The sequence below is a fragment of the Strix aluco genome, chromosome 2 (genome assembly GCF_031877795.1).
Source record: "Strix aluco isolate bStrAlu1 chromosome 2, bStrAlu1.hap1, whole genome shotgun sequence".
Taxonomy (NCBI): domain Eukaryota; kingdom Metazoa; phylum Chordata; class Aves; order Strigiformes; family Strigidae; genus Strix; species Strix aluco.
In genome coordinates, this window is record NC_133932.1 from 19,137,243 (window position 1) to 19,152,627 (window position 15,385).

At 37.3% G+C, this 15,385-nt stretch overlaps 1 protein-coding gene across 3 annotated transcripts in view; it reads left to right on the plus strand.

Moving 5' to 3' along the window:
• EPHA6 (EPH receptor A6) overlaps positions 1 to 15,385 on the plus strand; it is a 528,684-nt gene that overhangs the window by 431,952 nt on the left and 81,347 nt on the right. For 2 of the 3 annotated variants that reach the window (XM_074812331.1, XM_074812313.1), the window contains one exon: positions 12,902 to 13,024. The exons of the other annotated variant lie outside the window; for it this stretch is intronic. In XM_074812331.1, coding sequence (XP_074668432.1) covers positions 12,902 to 13,024 — 123 coding nt within the window. The remainder of the gene's footprint in view (positions 1 to 12,901; positions 13,025 to 15,385) is intronic. 3 annotated transcript variants of the gene reach the window in all.

Below are 15,385 nucleotides of genomic sequence, written 5' to 3' on the forward strand. Positions count from 1 at the left end.
CTTTGGTTGGAAATACAGTTTGCAAAAAAATACTGCTTCTTAAATCTTACAGTTCTTCACAGATAAACACAGCCTTGGCACTGCTTATAAATCAGGAGTAGATGATAAAACTGTTAAGGGGGACACAATTGAAAGAGAGAAGCAATGTGAAAAAAAGACACATTTTTTAAAACACCATAATTAGATGGTGTGAGTTTACAGAGTACTCAGTTTAAGCATGTTCTTAATATAAGCACAAGACACTGATGACAATCCTGTAAACATATTTTAAGAGGCAAATGTATTCAGTCTGACATTCCAGAATAAATTCATGACTACATCAATCGGTAAATATTGTCATTTTTCTACTAAACTTTAACAAGGTAATTTCTACTGAATAAAATTTGAAAGTAAATAAGTTTAGCTGATAATGACTTCATTTCAATATTTTATCTAGAGAAGCATAGTACAGAATTTTCATAATAGTAGAAATCTGAAACAAACTACTGTACTGTTGCTAGAATTGACATAATTGATTTCCTTTCTTCCTGAAACAACAGAAACTTGTTAATTTCTCCCTAGACTGATAATAAGTTACCCACTTTGGAAAAGAATTTTCACTTTTTCCTTCTTCTGCTTTTTTCCTCTGTGCTGTAGTTGAGTACATTCTTCAGCATACAAACACTGTTTTGCTGTTTTAGATAAGATTGGCAATTTACTTCCAATTTTCAATGAATGCCTTTATAAGCATTGAAAAATGTGACTTCACAGCCTGTGTAAATACTGATTGCCCAATATTCATCTTTCCAGAGGAAGATCAGTTGAGAGAGGTTTTACCACATGGCATTCACCCTTAACACCAAGTAGTCTTTGAGCTTGAGAGAAAATCTTCCGAATACACTGATATCCACAAAGAGATAATTAACAAGCACAGCTAATTTCTTCGGTCAGTAGCATTTTCAAAAAAAAAAAAGGAAGCAGAATGCCTGTGCATATGCCACAGCCCATCAGTTAGCTGCAGGAGCTGCCTGCAACCTGGCTTCTAACACAGGTTATCAGGTGTGGGCTGGGACACCTTCATTGAGCCTAGGCGTAGAGGGTTTTTTATCAAGCATATAGATTTGTAAATGTAAACCAGTATATAATACATTTCTAATCAAAGAGTTCATCTGAGGTCACAGTAATGATAGCTGTCTTCCTACTTCTAATCTTGACATCATTTACTTGAGGGAGTCACTTGGTGTTTGTAACCAAGAAGAAAATCAAACCTTTGTATTTCATTTCATTGATATTAGTGAAATGTCAATTGTATGGTATGAATGTGAATAGTGAAAGGAATCCTCACCCTCAATTTATACTCTACATTTGTTTAACAAAAAGTCACATTTTGTCAATTGACTCTGGAACTTCAGCCCCAAGTGTTTTTCTTAACTGAAAACAGTGAGCCTTTTTCAAAGATACTAATTAGTGTCTAAAAGTGGAGAACGTTTATCTCCTACTCCTTGTTCATACTGTTACAGGCTAGCAAGGCTAAAAGAGTAGATAATCAGAGCTTTAATTGCAGAACTGCAGAATGTTCAGCAGACTGCATGAATACATTCATCTTCAGATGTCACCCATGAAAAGCTATTTCACTCAATTAAAACTCACTGCAATTTTTAAACATGAAGTACAAAATTAAACCTATTATCTCTGCTTTTATAGAAATACCATGAAAAAGGACATCTGAAAATTTAAAAGCCCCTGGAACTTCTTAACCATCCCGTTTATAAGACCACATCAACATTTCACATGGGAGGTTCCTGTCTTAAAGGATGAAGAATTCCATATCATAGAAATACTCAGATTTTATGCAGAATCTTTCATTACAAAATCACAAAAACTGGGTGATCAACAGACAACTGAAATGAAATTCATATTGCTAATTATTAATGGGCTAATCGTTCCCCAAAATCATGATGTGCATGAAAGTATTCACAAAGGTTTTGGCTGATATTGCAGGCTTTGTTTTTTCTATCATGAAAACTGTAATTTTAAAGTATTTTGTTTCCAACTAATTTGATAATACACGCAGGATCATGAAATCCAAATGTACAACATACAGTGCTTGGAACAGTGTTCTGGGTATCATACAGAACTATAAATACATAAAGACTTCAGAGTTCTTGATTAGCATTGTGCTACAGCTATTTTCAGTTAAAGCACTGACTGAAAAATACTTATTTAACAGACAGCTTAAACATACATAGATTGTTTTATCCCATAGCAGCAGCACAGTATTTCAAATTACTATTCCATTAAGACTACAAAGATGATTCAACACAACACTTGTTATTGCTGTTAAAAGCCTTAATCATATTAATGTTGTCATACCAGTCTTCTCAGCAACCAGAACTTCAGTGTGCATTGACATTTAACACATCACAAAATAAATGGCTATAGTGTTTGTAGAACTCTTTTCAAGCAATTCCCTCATTTCCCCTCCCCCACAAAATTGCCTGTTTCTCTAGAAGCAGCAAGGGAAATTAAAGTAGAAGTTAATATTCTACCCAAATATTTTGCAACTTCCATCAGTTCCTCCTTAGGAATTGTAAGCTTCTTTCAGCATTTGCTTTTTCTCCCAGAGAAGTCGTAAGTAAAGCCAAAACTTGCTATAGTTGGGATTTTCTAAAATAGTGTCATTCTATGTAAATATTACCAAGTCTGAATTTATTCCCTTCCACCAATCAAGAAATAAGAGAACTCCAGCACTTCAGGTTCATAGGAAAGCATTGTCTTTCACAAGGATCTCAAGGTTAAACTCATCAGGGTTGGAGACCTGACCAGCAGCTTTACCCTATCAGGTGTTTGTCATCTTCATGTTTCCAGATAGACCCCATAAATTTAAGTCTGGAGCAGAGATTAGGGGACTTGGCCTTTTAAAAATATTTTCACCAAGAATTAGGTTATGGTGGCTGTATCGGGTCTGGCTGAGCCAGAATTGGTTTTCCCCTGTAGCAGCCCTCATGGTGCTGTGTTTTATGTTGGGAGCTGGCAGGGTGTTGATAGCACACTGGTGGTGTGGCTACTGCTGAGTACTTACACAGCACCAAGGCTCTTCCCGACATTTCCCCCCTGCAGTGGGACGGGGTGGGCAAGGTCTTGGGAGGGGACACAACCAGGACAGCTGACCCGAACTGACCAAAGGGATATTCCAGACCATATGACGTCTGCTCAGTATAAAGCTGGGAGAAATGAGGAAGGGGGTGGGGTCACCCTTGGTCCTCCGAGGCAACCACTACGCGTATCGGAGCCCTGCTTCCTGAGAAGGCCCGACATCGCCTGTTCGTGGGAAGTAGAGAATAAATCTGTTTTCTTTTTTTTTTGCTTCCGCGCACGGACCTTTGCTTCGCTTTGCTTATATTAAAACTGCTGTTGTTTTACCCACAAGGGTTGTTTTGTTTTCCTATCTTATTTTCTTTCCCTTCTTTGCCCTATTGAGAAAAAAAGGGGAAAGGGGGGGAAGTGATAGAGCGACTTGGTGGGTACCTGGCATTTAGCCAAGGTCAAACCACCACAGTGGCCTACTTCTCAGAAATGAGGCCAAAACGTGTGGATGCTTTATTATTCCCAAACCAATAAAACTAAGTAAATTCAGAGTTAAAGCCAAACTGAAACGTAAACCCAAAAAAGCATGGAAATAAATAATCCTGAACTACTCATTGTGCTATCATGTAAAAACCTCATAGTGAAAATAAGCAAAGCAGCATTTGTAGAAAACAGGTCCTTTTCTATTATTATTACTTATTGTCACTGGAGAAGAAAACAGAAATGTTTTCAGATGCACAAACCCTTCTTCAGATTATTTTGTTGAGCCTGAGTGCCAGAAAATATTGCTTGGCTACTAAAAGAGACAAACCATGAGGCCATCACAACTCCAGCAGTGGTTGTGTCATGGCAGCACCTCTGTCCCCACGCTGCCTCAAACAAAGGCAACACTAAGTCTCCCTTAGCCTACTGGCAAAGGCAGAAAAGGAAGAAGGGTTAATATTAAAGTTGCCTTATGTGTTTCATCATACATATTCCAGGTAGAGGCTGAAGTTCACTGAAGTACATTAGTGTACCTCACTGTAGGTGGCTGGTTAAACCTTAAGTCTGTTTTTTGATGGAAATTCCCACTCTTATATAAATACTATATGTGACTAGTGAAGAAGGGTTAAAAAAGTCTGTACAGTAATTCTTTATACTTTAAATTCAAGTAGTTGCTGAATATTAAAAATTTCAGATCAGGACCTTCAAAATCACATCACAGTGCTAGAATAACAAAATACTAAAAACTATTCTAGTTTTTCTAATCTTTATTTTTTCTAAACATCATAGAGCACATTCATTTTGTATTTCCTTGCTTTTCTACGGGAATTATTAAAACTTTTTTAAGAAAAAAGCAAGTTACAAGCCAGCCAGAATGTATGGATCGATTGAGTATACAGTTTTTAGTCAAAGCTAGGCGAATCCAAGGTAGGTAAGTATATACCCAAATCTCTTCCAAACCTCTGTGTTTTTTCATCAGACCTTCTGTCCACACTTCTGCTTGCACTTTTATTTTCTGCAAAGCACACATATCTCCATACACATTTTTCCTTCTTCCAGATAGGTGTATTTCTAGTGTTCACTTCTGTACATTTTTTAAGTATACCTGATCCAAAGTTTTTAAAAAGAGCTCTTTGGGAATTTGTGGTAAGTTTTGCCATTGTTTGTAACTGAAAACTGATTCATCAACAGAGGTGCGATCTTCTGCTCCCTGGATTTCTTAGAGTTGTCCTCTACATGTGTGTTATCTTCTTTTGCTCTTAGGGCACATCTGCACCACACCTATTTTGGCTACAGCATTTTGTCATAAGAGGCTACTACATCCTATTGTTTCCAGTGATCTAATGGCTTTCTTTAAGAACCATTTGTGAATCTGGCTCATTGACTACTTCGGAAGACCAATGCACTTCTCAGAATAATCACCTAACTGTAGGCAAGATACAGTTTCAGTCCTATTGAGAATAATGGCAGCTGACTTGTGAAAAGGGGCAGTCCTGCTAGGGGTGTTGTGCAGTAGGATGCTACTCTTCAGCCCTTTCTGAGAGAGAAACTTTCTTATGCAGAATAACAGGGGAGAAAAAGACATTTTGTTCTAAAATAAAATTTTCAAGTGCATACAATCTCTCTAAGATACAACAAAAAGAGAAATTTTAAGCATCTGTTAATCCATTTTTAAGACTACTGAGGAGAAATACATGATGCAGTTTGTTCAGTTTCTTAGAGAGCTTTTCCTAAAGTGTGTTTTGATTGAAGGTAACCAGCTTGCTCACAAATATTCAGAAAATCCATTTGGTTTTCATGAGTAAAACTGTAAAAATTGTTTCAGATGCACAGCAGAGTTTATTCTTAGATGAAATCGCCAACAGTGGCTATGTAACAACACGTAGTAACTGAAGTAAAATGAAGTAACGGGTCACTTTGATGCATGGTGTTGCAGATGAGTTCCTGTGATCCTTCTTCTTCGAGCCACCATCCTGACAGAACTAAAGTTAAATCTGGGTCATCTTTTGAAGTGAGATGCTGAAACCCAGTGAAGTGAGATGGTTACTCAGAGGCAGACAAAAGGAGCTCTGGATTATTCCAGGTGTGTGGGCAGCTGCATCACAGACTGGGAATGTGGCTGAAGCTCAGGGCAGCTCCCTCCTAAACAGCATATACAATTTTCCTTCTCATGGGCACATGTCAGGGAGACAGTATATACCCATGCCACCTCCTAGGATGAAAGTGATGCCTCACTATAGTTAATCTCTAATCTTAAAAACTAGCAAGAGCACCCAGGTTTTGTAATAGAGACCTTGCTTGGATGACTATTCCCCAACATAGATTCCTCTCAACTTCAATGTTTAGACACTGCTTTGTATTTGAAATTGTGAAAATTCATTATCTGAAGAGGTTCTGCCAAATATTTTTCTATATTGCCTAAAGTCCAGACCTTAAGTGGAGCAGAACAGGTGCAAAGATCTTCTGCTGGTTTAGATGTTGACATGAGTTCCCTCAGAAGGAATTCCAGTCTCACTGCTCACTGAGGACAGCGAGAAGTCCTCAGCTGCTTCCCTCTAACAGTAGTTTATATTTTGTTTTCCTGTTTCTTCTATTCATATACCTTGACATCTTGCTAAATCTACTAACATAAATAATACAATTTCCATTGTAGTTGTTCCCTTGGAGATGCATCAGGAAATGACTATTTCTAACAATTAGTCAGAGTGTACCTGATAAATTAAGATGATGTTCTAAGTTTTACATTGGCTGCATATTTAGGATATTTAAATATTCTAGTAGTACTTTCTACTTTGAGTTAAGATTCTAAGCTCTATATTTTACAACAATGAGATTAAAAATTCAGGCTGCTTTAAAAGTTGATCAAAGACAGTTAAAGACATACAAGTTCTTGAAAGCATATTCAGGAATGACAAAATTATTTGTGAGTGCTCTGGGATGACATCGTTTATTTGAGTGGAATCGGGTGAAACAAAATTGGACCACCCCTTGAAAATTTGCTGCTGAACATTAGAGTACGAATTTCCCTCTGCACAGCAAAATGCATTTCATACAGGTTTTGATTTTATTAGCTTAGGTACCAAAGAGCAGAATTTAGGCTTCAGAAGTTTTCACTGCTATTTGCAAGGTAATGGAAATCTTCCAGTGATTTGGTTGGACTGGATGACCTCCAGAGGTCCCTTCCTCCCTCAACCATTCTGCGATTCTGTGATTTCAGTAGGGGTAAGCACACTCATTTTTGTTAATTGTTGTGCTCTAATATTTTATGATATGTATTGCAAAATATTGTTCAGTGATCTTAAAAATTATATTTTCCTAAGACATGTGAGTTATGTGGGTAAAAATTTAGGCATACCACTCCATAGTGTGTCACCTTTTCCTACATGTGTCAAAAAGCTCTAAAATAAATTATTAATATCATATTCTAGATCTACAGATTAGTACATTCAAAACAGTTAAAATTATTTGTATAGATCCATGCTTTCTGAATGTACTGAAAATGTTATCCAACAAATTCATCAGCGATAAATTTTAGCCCTGCTTCTGATCTTTTTTTTCCATTCCAAGTCAAGCCTTTTAAATGCTCTACAAATTGTAATCTGACATCATAATTTAAAAGTTTTATAAAGCCATTCCTCATGAAAACCTTCCATATGTTCTCCAATAAAAGATTATGAAGTAATGTGCAATTCCTGGTGGTCTAGGAAGGATAAATCAATAAAATCATAGGAGAGAAAAATCAACCAGTTTTCAGTACTTTCCATAATGGATATATTACAAATAATTTTGGAAAAAATGCAGTAACCCTTCTTCTAACTTCCCTGAGGAAACACTAGTAACAATAAAAACAGGTTTTATTTTACAATGGAACGTGCTCATAACAGAAGCCAGCCTTCTCCCAGACATTAAGTGATAATTCCCCTATTCAGGAGGAGGAAAACTCTTTCTACATTGTCCTCTATTACTTCATTACTAAATGTTTCAGTCCCACCTTCATGAGAGTGCAGATAGGAGTGAAAACATCCTGAAGTCATTCAGTTGCTTCCTGCCAAACTGAATGTGAAAGCTCATTATAGCCCTTTGTCTCACTTCCCCAAAGCCTTCATCTGTAGAAATTTCTTAGCTGAATTTTATAATCCCTGTATGAAAAGCATCAAAACAACTCACTATATGGAAACTAATATCAGTTGTTTTTTTATATTAAATACACTAACTGTGCATTTTTTTCTTTTTTTTTACAAAATCTGTGAGAAAAGAATAACAAACTAAAGTCTTCTTTTGATGGTACTAATAAAGAGATGGTACTAGTTAAAAGAAATAACTGACAGTAATTGTCACCTCTCTAGCACTTCTCCTTCCAGTTTATTAAATTAAGCAGCCAAAGAGTTCCTTTTGAATTTGAAGCTGTTAGATACCCAAAAATACACAGCACCCAAAATGGTCAATTCCACCTGCAGAAAGTGTTAGATCAGTTTAAGGTGTAAGACGTAAGAAAACCCAACAACAACAAATAACAGGGCTGAAGAGCAGTCTGCATCTTCAGTAGGCTTTCTAATAACCTACTTCAGCCAATGTAGAGACTCTAGATATGTTCTCCTTTTTAAAAGCAAATCTCCACAAGCTTCACTAAGGTCCCACAAGTACAATTGCTATAGTGGGGAAAAAAAAAAAAAAATTCTTAGTTTGCTCCCAGCAAGGCTCAGGGACCCTGGCACAAACAGAACAAGCTGATGGCCCTGCCTGCCTGTACCTGCACAATTTAGCAGCTTCTGATGCCATCTCTGCGAGTCCTGTGGGCCCAGAGGCTGCCATGGCATCGGCTCAAGTGCTGATGACGGTAGTGGGGCAAAGAAGCCAGCAGCTGGCAAGGAGAAAAGGGTGGGATGTGGGCCCCTGAGGACGGCCACCACTGTGCTGGCACTTTACTGCATATGGGAGAAAAACTGATGGGAATGTTTACACTCAGGTCAGCAGATGTGAGTGGGTATGTACTGTCATTAACAGAATAAAACTGTGTTCAGTTTCTGTGGAAAATTCTGAGGGTCTTCTGCTGAAAGTTTCTGCACAGTGTCAGCAGCAAAAATAATGGGTCAGGTTAATGTTTCTCAGCTTGCTCAATCCCTGAGAGTTTTAAAGTGCAAGATAGTTCCTTCTAAATGCTTTTTACTATAGCACACAAGGGGCCCTCCACTCCCCATTCCAACAGAAGCTGTGTGTTTCACTTTAGCCTATTGTGTTCCACCAGTATTGCACCGGGTGTGTTTGATGCCATTCTCTTCATCCATCCATCCATCCATCCATCCATCCATCCATCTGTTCAGTACTATCGCTGAGCTGCATGGCAGAACCTTCTCTCCTTTGTAGGTCTAGGACTCTTCAGCACAGTAATGCTGAAGAATCGTGCCACTAGCCCTAGGCTGTGGGATGTGCCTTTGGTGTGAGGAGTAATGGCTGTTCCTTCTGGCTGGCCGTGCTGTCGTGATGCAAGTGCCAGGAAATGTGTGTGAATTAATATATGTGCTCTGGAGCTGAACTAAGCATATGTATTTCCTTTACCCAGCTATCTACTCTTGCCCTTCTGTTCTGTGTGATAATATGCTACTAAAACCATGCCAGTTTAGAATGCTGTACCAGTGATTTCCCTATCAAATTCTACAATTTGTGGGATGATATTCCCCTTGGAACAGCAGATGAAGGTGGAAGGCAGACTAATTGATTCAGCAGTCCCCCACTGCTTCTGAGCACAGGCACTTAGCTGTAATAATTATGAAACAGAAGAATTTACGCCGAGTTATAAACTGGCATCACAGGACTCAGTAAACGGTGTATACTTCATGAACTGTCAGCTCTTTAGAGTATTTTCATATGTTTTTACTGTTTCAATGCACTTTTCCAACTAAGATCTGTAACGGATGTAGTTTCCCATGTTAAGATGACATAATGTTCATAGTGTATAACTCTGGAGGGGGGAGAGGTTGGGTTTTTCCCTCAATAAATCCATGCCTGTAAGCTGCTAAATAACAGCTGTATTTCAGGGCACTGAGGAATCATAGCTTAATATTCATGTTTCCTTTTCCCAGTTTAGAGCCAGTAAGACCTTATACTAAAAGGTCTTCTCCTTAGTGTAACTGCACCCACTGCAAAAATGAGTGTTAATTTTTACACAAAATGGGTGTATAGCACTAGTCTCTGTATGATGTACACTAACAGAATGGCATTTCTCAAGCAAGTTGGTTAACTAAAGAAATAATATCCTAGCATCTTGAAAGTGTCCAGTGCGGTTGCTTTAAAGAGACTGATTAAATTAAGCATTAAGATTTCTATTGCTATCATACACCTCTAAAAAATGAATATTGCTTTTGCAGCTTGGAGCACGAAGCAGCAGGATATAAAGCAGCAGGCACATTTTTGGTGGACTTTTTCTTTAGCTAAGCATGATTCTAGTTTGGAAAAAGAGGAAAGATTACATCTTCATTGACAAATAAAAAAAAAAAAAGTTCAGATAGAAGGAAATGCAATTCTTCATTGATTTCCACACGGAGGTTTGTAATATTTCAGAGAAGCTAGTGTTTTCTGTTTATCATGATCCCACCTCCCTTCTTCTTTGTTGTGTTAGCAAAGAGCTTTTTCCCTTTCTGTCTTGAACATGGTTTTTTGTTGCAGATTTTCTGTCAAAGATTTCATGAATGTTTATGCAAACAAGTAAAAATTTGAGTAAGCTTCTAAATTGCTGTAAATGCTCAAAACTCTTATTAAACCTCTGTCCTTCTGGTGGTGATTGATGGGACTTACAAGAATTAATTTTCTTTCCCAACTACCTGCAGTGATAATCAACTTCCGTATATATAGTCATGTAATGTCTCAAACCCTGTTCACATTGTACAGACAATAATACCAAAAGAACCCATTTGTTCATTCTGGGGCATATGCTGTATTTTACTTTATGACCATGCATGTTTTAAGACAAATGAACTTTCAACCTCTCCTTTGTCTGCATTTTTGTGTTGGTGGATGCTGATCAGGGCTGAGTGTTACCAACCTTGTCCTTCTCAGAAGCTGTTTGTGGACTTCTAGAAGACACTAAATGAGGTCTTGTTCTTGTAACTCTATTCTACTTAATCAGAGATATTTTTGAGGTAATAGTAGAATATTTGGATGGGATTCAGTTGCCTAAAACAACTGTAGATGCCTACTCTTAGATACCCAACTCCTACTTTGCCTCTTGCTGCCACTTTCAAAGAATGCAAATCTTCTGCAGATCTTGCCACATCTGCCACTCAAATGTGAATGTCTCAGATTTTCTAGAGCATCTCAAATGACAAAAAGCATTTATGCTTAAGCAACTGAATCCTACCTTTTAAGTGAGAGAAAAACATTGTTTATATGTATTCTTTTACTTATTTGCTGCTTATAAAGCCTCAATAATTTTAGCTCTCTTCTTAGTATTCACAGATTGAATTGCTTGAAAATTTGCTGCTCCTTGTTTTTGTTTCTGAATATGTACAATAAGTGAAATAAATTTGGTTTTGTCTTCATTACTTTCTATAACAAAGTAACTTATTGTAAGAGTGCTAGGAAACTCGAGTTATTTGCCATTTAACACCATCAAAATGTAGGAAAATGTCAATGGTGAAGCTCAAGCTGTTTGGCTTTTCTGAATGTCTGTACATATGGCATGTGACTCACAGTGGGTGTACTTTATGGTTGGTATAATTCATATTTTGAAATAGAGAAGCAAAGTTTTATTTGGGAAGTCTTCATATGCTCATTATTTAGCCTTCATGTTTTAAGATGCTGTTTAGGACCAAACATCTTGGACTTAATGGAACAATTTTCCATTCTAAAATTGAATTTCTATGTATTGCATTCTGGACTCTCTATCCATGATAACTTCTGAAAATATTTTAAAATGAAAGCCATGGAATTTGGAATCACTTTTACAAGAATGCCAAAGGCTTTTCTGGAGTGGCCAGAGGGAACTTTAATGCCTTATCTTTAGCTGTTGGATATAAAAATACTGCATCCAGAACACTAATTAAATGGATTATTTTTCCACAGACTGCAGCAGGTCTAATAACAAATTTAAAGGACAAGCATATTGAGGAGAAACAGTAGAACTCTTGCCTGAAAATAGGAGAAAATTTCAAAGCTCTCTTAGGCTACTTTAAGTTCAGAAAATACATATGTGTGTTTTGAGGCTAAATTTTCCTTGTTATATTTTTATTAGTTAAAAAAAATCCCAGCTGTTGCATAAATTTTAAGAGGGCCGTTTATTTTTCTCATTGTATATAAAGATGATTTCTGTCTCTCAAAAGAACAAATATGAGATACCTGCAAGATGATAAAAACAAACTTGCCATTGCCTAAATTTTTGGATGGATGCTTGCTTGATGTACTTGCAAAAATACACAATTTATTCTGATTGTCAATTTAAATTTATTGCAAGGTGGGAGAATCTTGACTCTTGTGCTTTTAAGCAAGATGTGTAGAGCTCTCATTTCAGATCCATTTTTGATGCTGGCATTCACTAACACGAGCTAGCTGAAATGATGTCTCTAGACCTCTGTACATACGCTGAAAGCTGAAACAGTGGATCAAATGATAAGAGTCCTTATTTATCATCACTATAATAGATATGGTACAAGTACTTATTTTAAAAGAGGTGTATGAGATAATCATCGTTTCCAGAAATAAAACTGTACATTTAGGCAGTGAGAAGAATATAAAGTTTATTATGTTGAAAGCATAAAATGTGTTAAGCTTCTGGTGAGAGCAAAGCAGAAAGGGGCCATGTCTCTACTTCTGGTTTTTGCCTGCGTCAATATATTGATAGGTGTTGGGAGATGTGATAGAAGCTCTGACTGATGTAGCTGCCCTGACACAGAAGTCAGGGTTCCACTTCTCCCCTTGCCTGACGTGACTTTTGTCAGGTGGCTTTAAAATACTAGTATAAAACACAGCTTCACTGGTATAGCTTCAGCTCTATTGGTCTGTCTTTGAGTGGTATACAATACTGTAAAATGCCTCTGTGGTATCATTTGGAATGCATTATGAATATCTAGCAGGTGTAATTTGCCTTTAAAATATCAAATTTTTCCATTCCTCCTAGAAGTGCTGGAATTCTCCACCTGCAAAGTATACAGAAAACAACCTCTTTCTGGTTAAAGCTGTGTATTGTATAATTTGGTTAAAAAGCAAACAAAGACTTTTAACTGCTTTTTATAAGATCTGTTCCAGTGAAACCACTGTTAACTCTGCAGAGATTTGGTTATTCTTTCTTTAAACAGTCAACTTCTTTTATCAGCCAAAGAACAAGTCATTTGATTAATGATCATTTTTATCTCTTTGAAAGGATCCTTTCCGACCATTGGGGTGAAGTCTCTTTCGAGATTCCTGAGGGCGGGATTTTTAAATAGCATCCTGGCCTCACATCCAGTGTCAGGGGGTGGATCTTTACCCCCCAGCATTTCCTCTGGTAGGTATTCCAGCCTATTCCCCCACATCAATTTTCCCTTCACCCTTTGCCCCATCTCTCCACACATCTTAGGGAAACAAAATTTGGTATTGGTCAGACTGGGAGATTGGATGTCCCTTCCAATAAAAAGCCAAACTGAAAGGAAAGGAAATGGAAAAGATAAATTACTTTTCAGGAACTAGCCATTTTCCTGAATCAATGTACAGGAGAAATTGTGAGGGAAACTGATCTGTAGTTAAGTGGTCAACCTAAATATTGGAAGCATGCCCATGTGCACCAGGGAAACATAACTTTAAAAATGCCTCTATAAAATCCCAGATTTTATGTGACTCTTGACTCTTCCCTAAAAATTTACATTCCCTTGCTAAAACATGGAAGCAAAACAAACTTGGAAAGGGAAAATATAATTATGTATTGATATAGTCTTTAAATCCTTTGTGTGCTTCTGTGTTTGCAACTTGTATCTCACGAAAACCACCTTAACTTTTTTTAATAACTTTTATCACAATTTGAATACTATAATTCTCTTAAAATGAGTGAGAAAGCCCCATTGCTTGTGTTGCCAGCACAGTATTCTACACTGCCTCTGGCGAGGTCCCCAGCAGGGGCACAGCTGTATGATGGCATGAGGGACCCCACAGGTAGTAGTAGGCCCAGAATGAGAAGGCCATGCCAGGTAAATGGGCTGCTATCAGATACTGGGCTGAAACAGGAAAGAAGGACAGGTTAGAGGCATCCTTTCCCAGAAAGGCTTTATGTGTTATCCATTCTCTTCTGGAGCCATTAAACACCATCTTCCACCAAAGCTAATAAATGAAGAATAAATACATGTATCCTAATTATAGTTGAAACTGGATCAAAGTTCAGTTCTGTTCCTTTCTAAACTACATACTTCTATGTAAAATTAATCTGTACATGGGCTAATGCCACGCTTGTATCCTTTCAGGACATCTTACCTGTAATGTTACTGACAGTTTTTCTCAAAGAGGAAAAATCTATCATGATAAAAGTAGGGAGAAAATTGAAAAATTATATAATGTTATTGATTTGCTATACAAAAGAAACTGTTCTACTTCTCTATGCCCCATTTTATCTATTGCAATAGTTATAGGCCTCATTAATACATGATGATTCTTACTTTTCTTAAGTGCTTTTATTTCTTTGTTTCTTTCTTTGAATAGAAGCTTCTCAGCAACTTTGATGTCTTTTCTTATGACTGTTTGGGTGTCTTTTGTCATCAGTTTGTAAAATGCGTATTTTTCTTCTCCTTGGGATATCTCAGAGCGTTTAGTAGCTCTTAGGCTATTTTGGCAGTCAGCATAACGATAAGATTGTTATCTGTAACCAAACAGCTCTGTGGAAGAGGAAATACTCCAGGCCCCGTAAAATTCTCTGTTTTGAACATAGTGTTATGTATAGCATATCACTGATTCCATTAGATTATAAATGGCTTAACTGCACTCATGAATTGGCTGCTCAACTATGTCCCTACCTACAAGCTTATTTTATAAGGTCCCCAGCACTGTTGTTTTCTGAGTGCTTGTAAAGCTTTTTATCACATTTTTTGGACTTAAATCAGAACTCTTAAATGTGGTTTGTTTAATAAACCTCGTTCAGAATTTCTTGCTATTATATGTCTTTTACTAAGAAACCTGATTCAATCTGAAGAAATACTCAAAACAGGGGAAAAGTGGAAATGCAGCTACATGATGTACAACATACACCCTAGCAAGGCAATGGAAATAAATGTTATTGTTTGATCATGTCCACAATGGAAAAAAATGAGCCAAGCAGCTACCCCACAGAAAGGGAGAGACTGCTCACCTTCTGGAAAGTGAGGATTGTCAGGTAGTTGAAAGCCAGTGAAGAACTGTGATAAATCCAATGGACGAGGTGTGTTTCTTTGAGGAAGAGTGCATGTGGGGGCGCAGGTGGTGTGAAACTCCACAGTACAAGTCAGAAATTGCTGTTAGCCCTAAGACTGCTGCTATTTAACTCTTCCTTTTTCACTTGATCATATTTGTATTTACATTAAGCACAATCTTAATTCTGAATTGCCTCTCTGTTACAGAGATGACCAGAGGATGTAATTTCCATTTCATGTTAATTTTCTAAACTGCTAAAACCAGCTTTGCTGTACATGTGAGCAAAAAACCCACACATTTACTACATTTTTGACAAAAGAAAAAAAGAAATCTGTTGAAGGGATTGCTCATCTGGGATGTGAGAGACTCAGAACTGGATCTTACTGTGCATGATTCAGTGGAAAATATAAGATCATCCTTGAATCCTTAATCACTTTAGTACAAACAGAGAAGGGATGTACCCTTTGTTCCTTTGTATTGAAAAATACTGCACTAA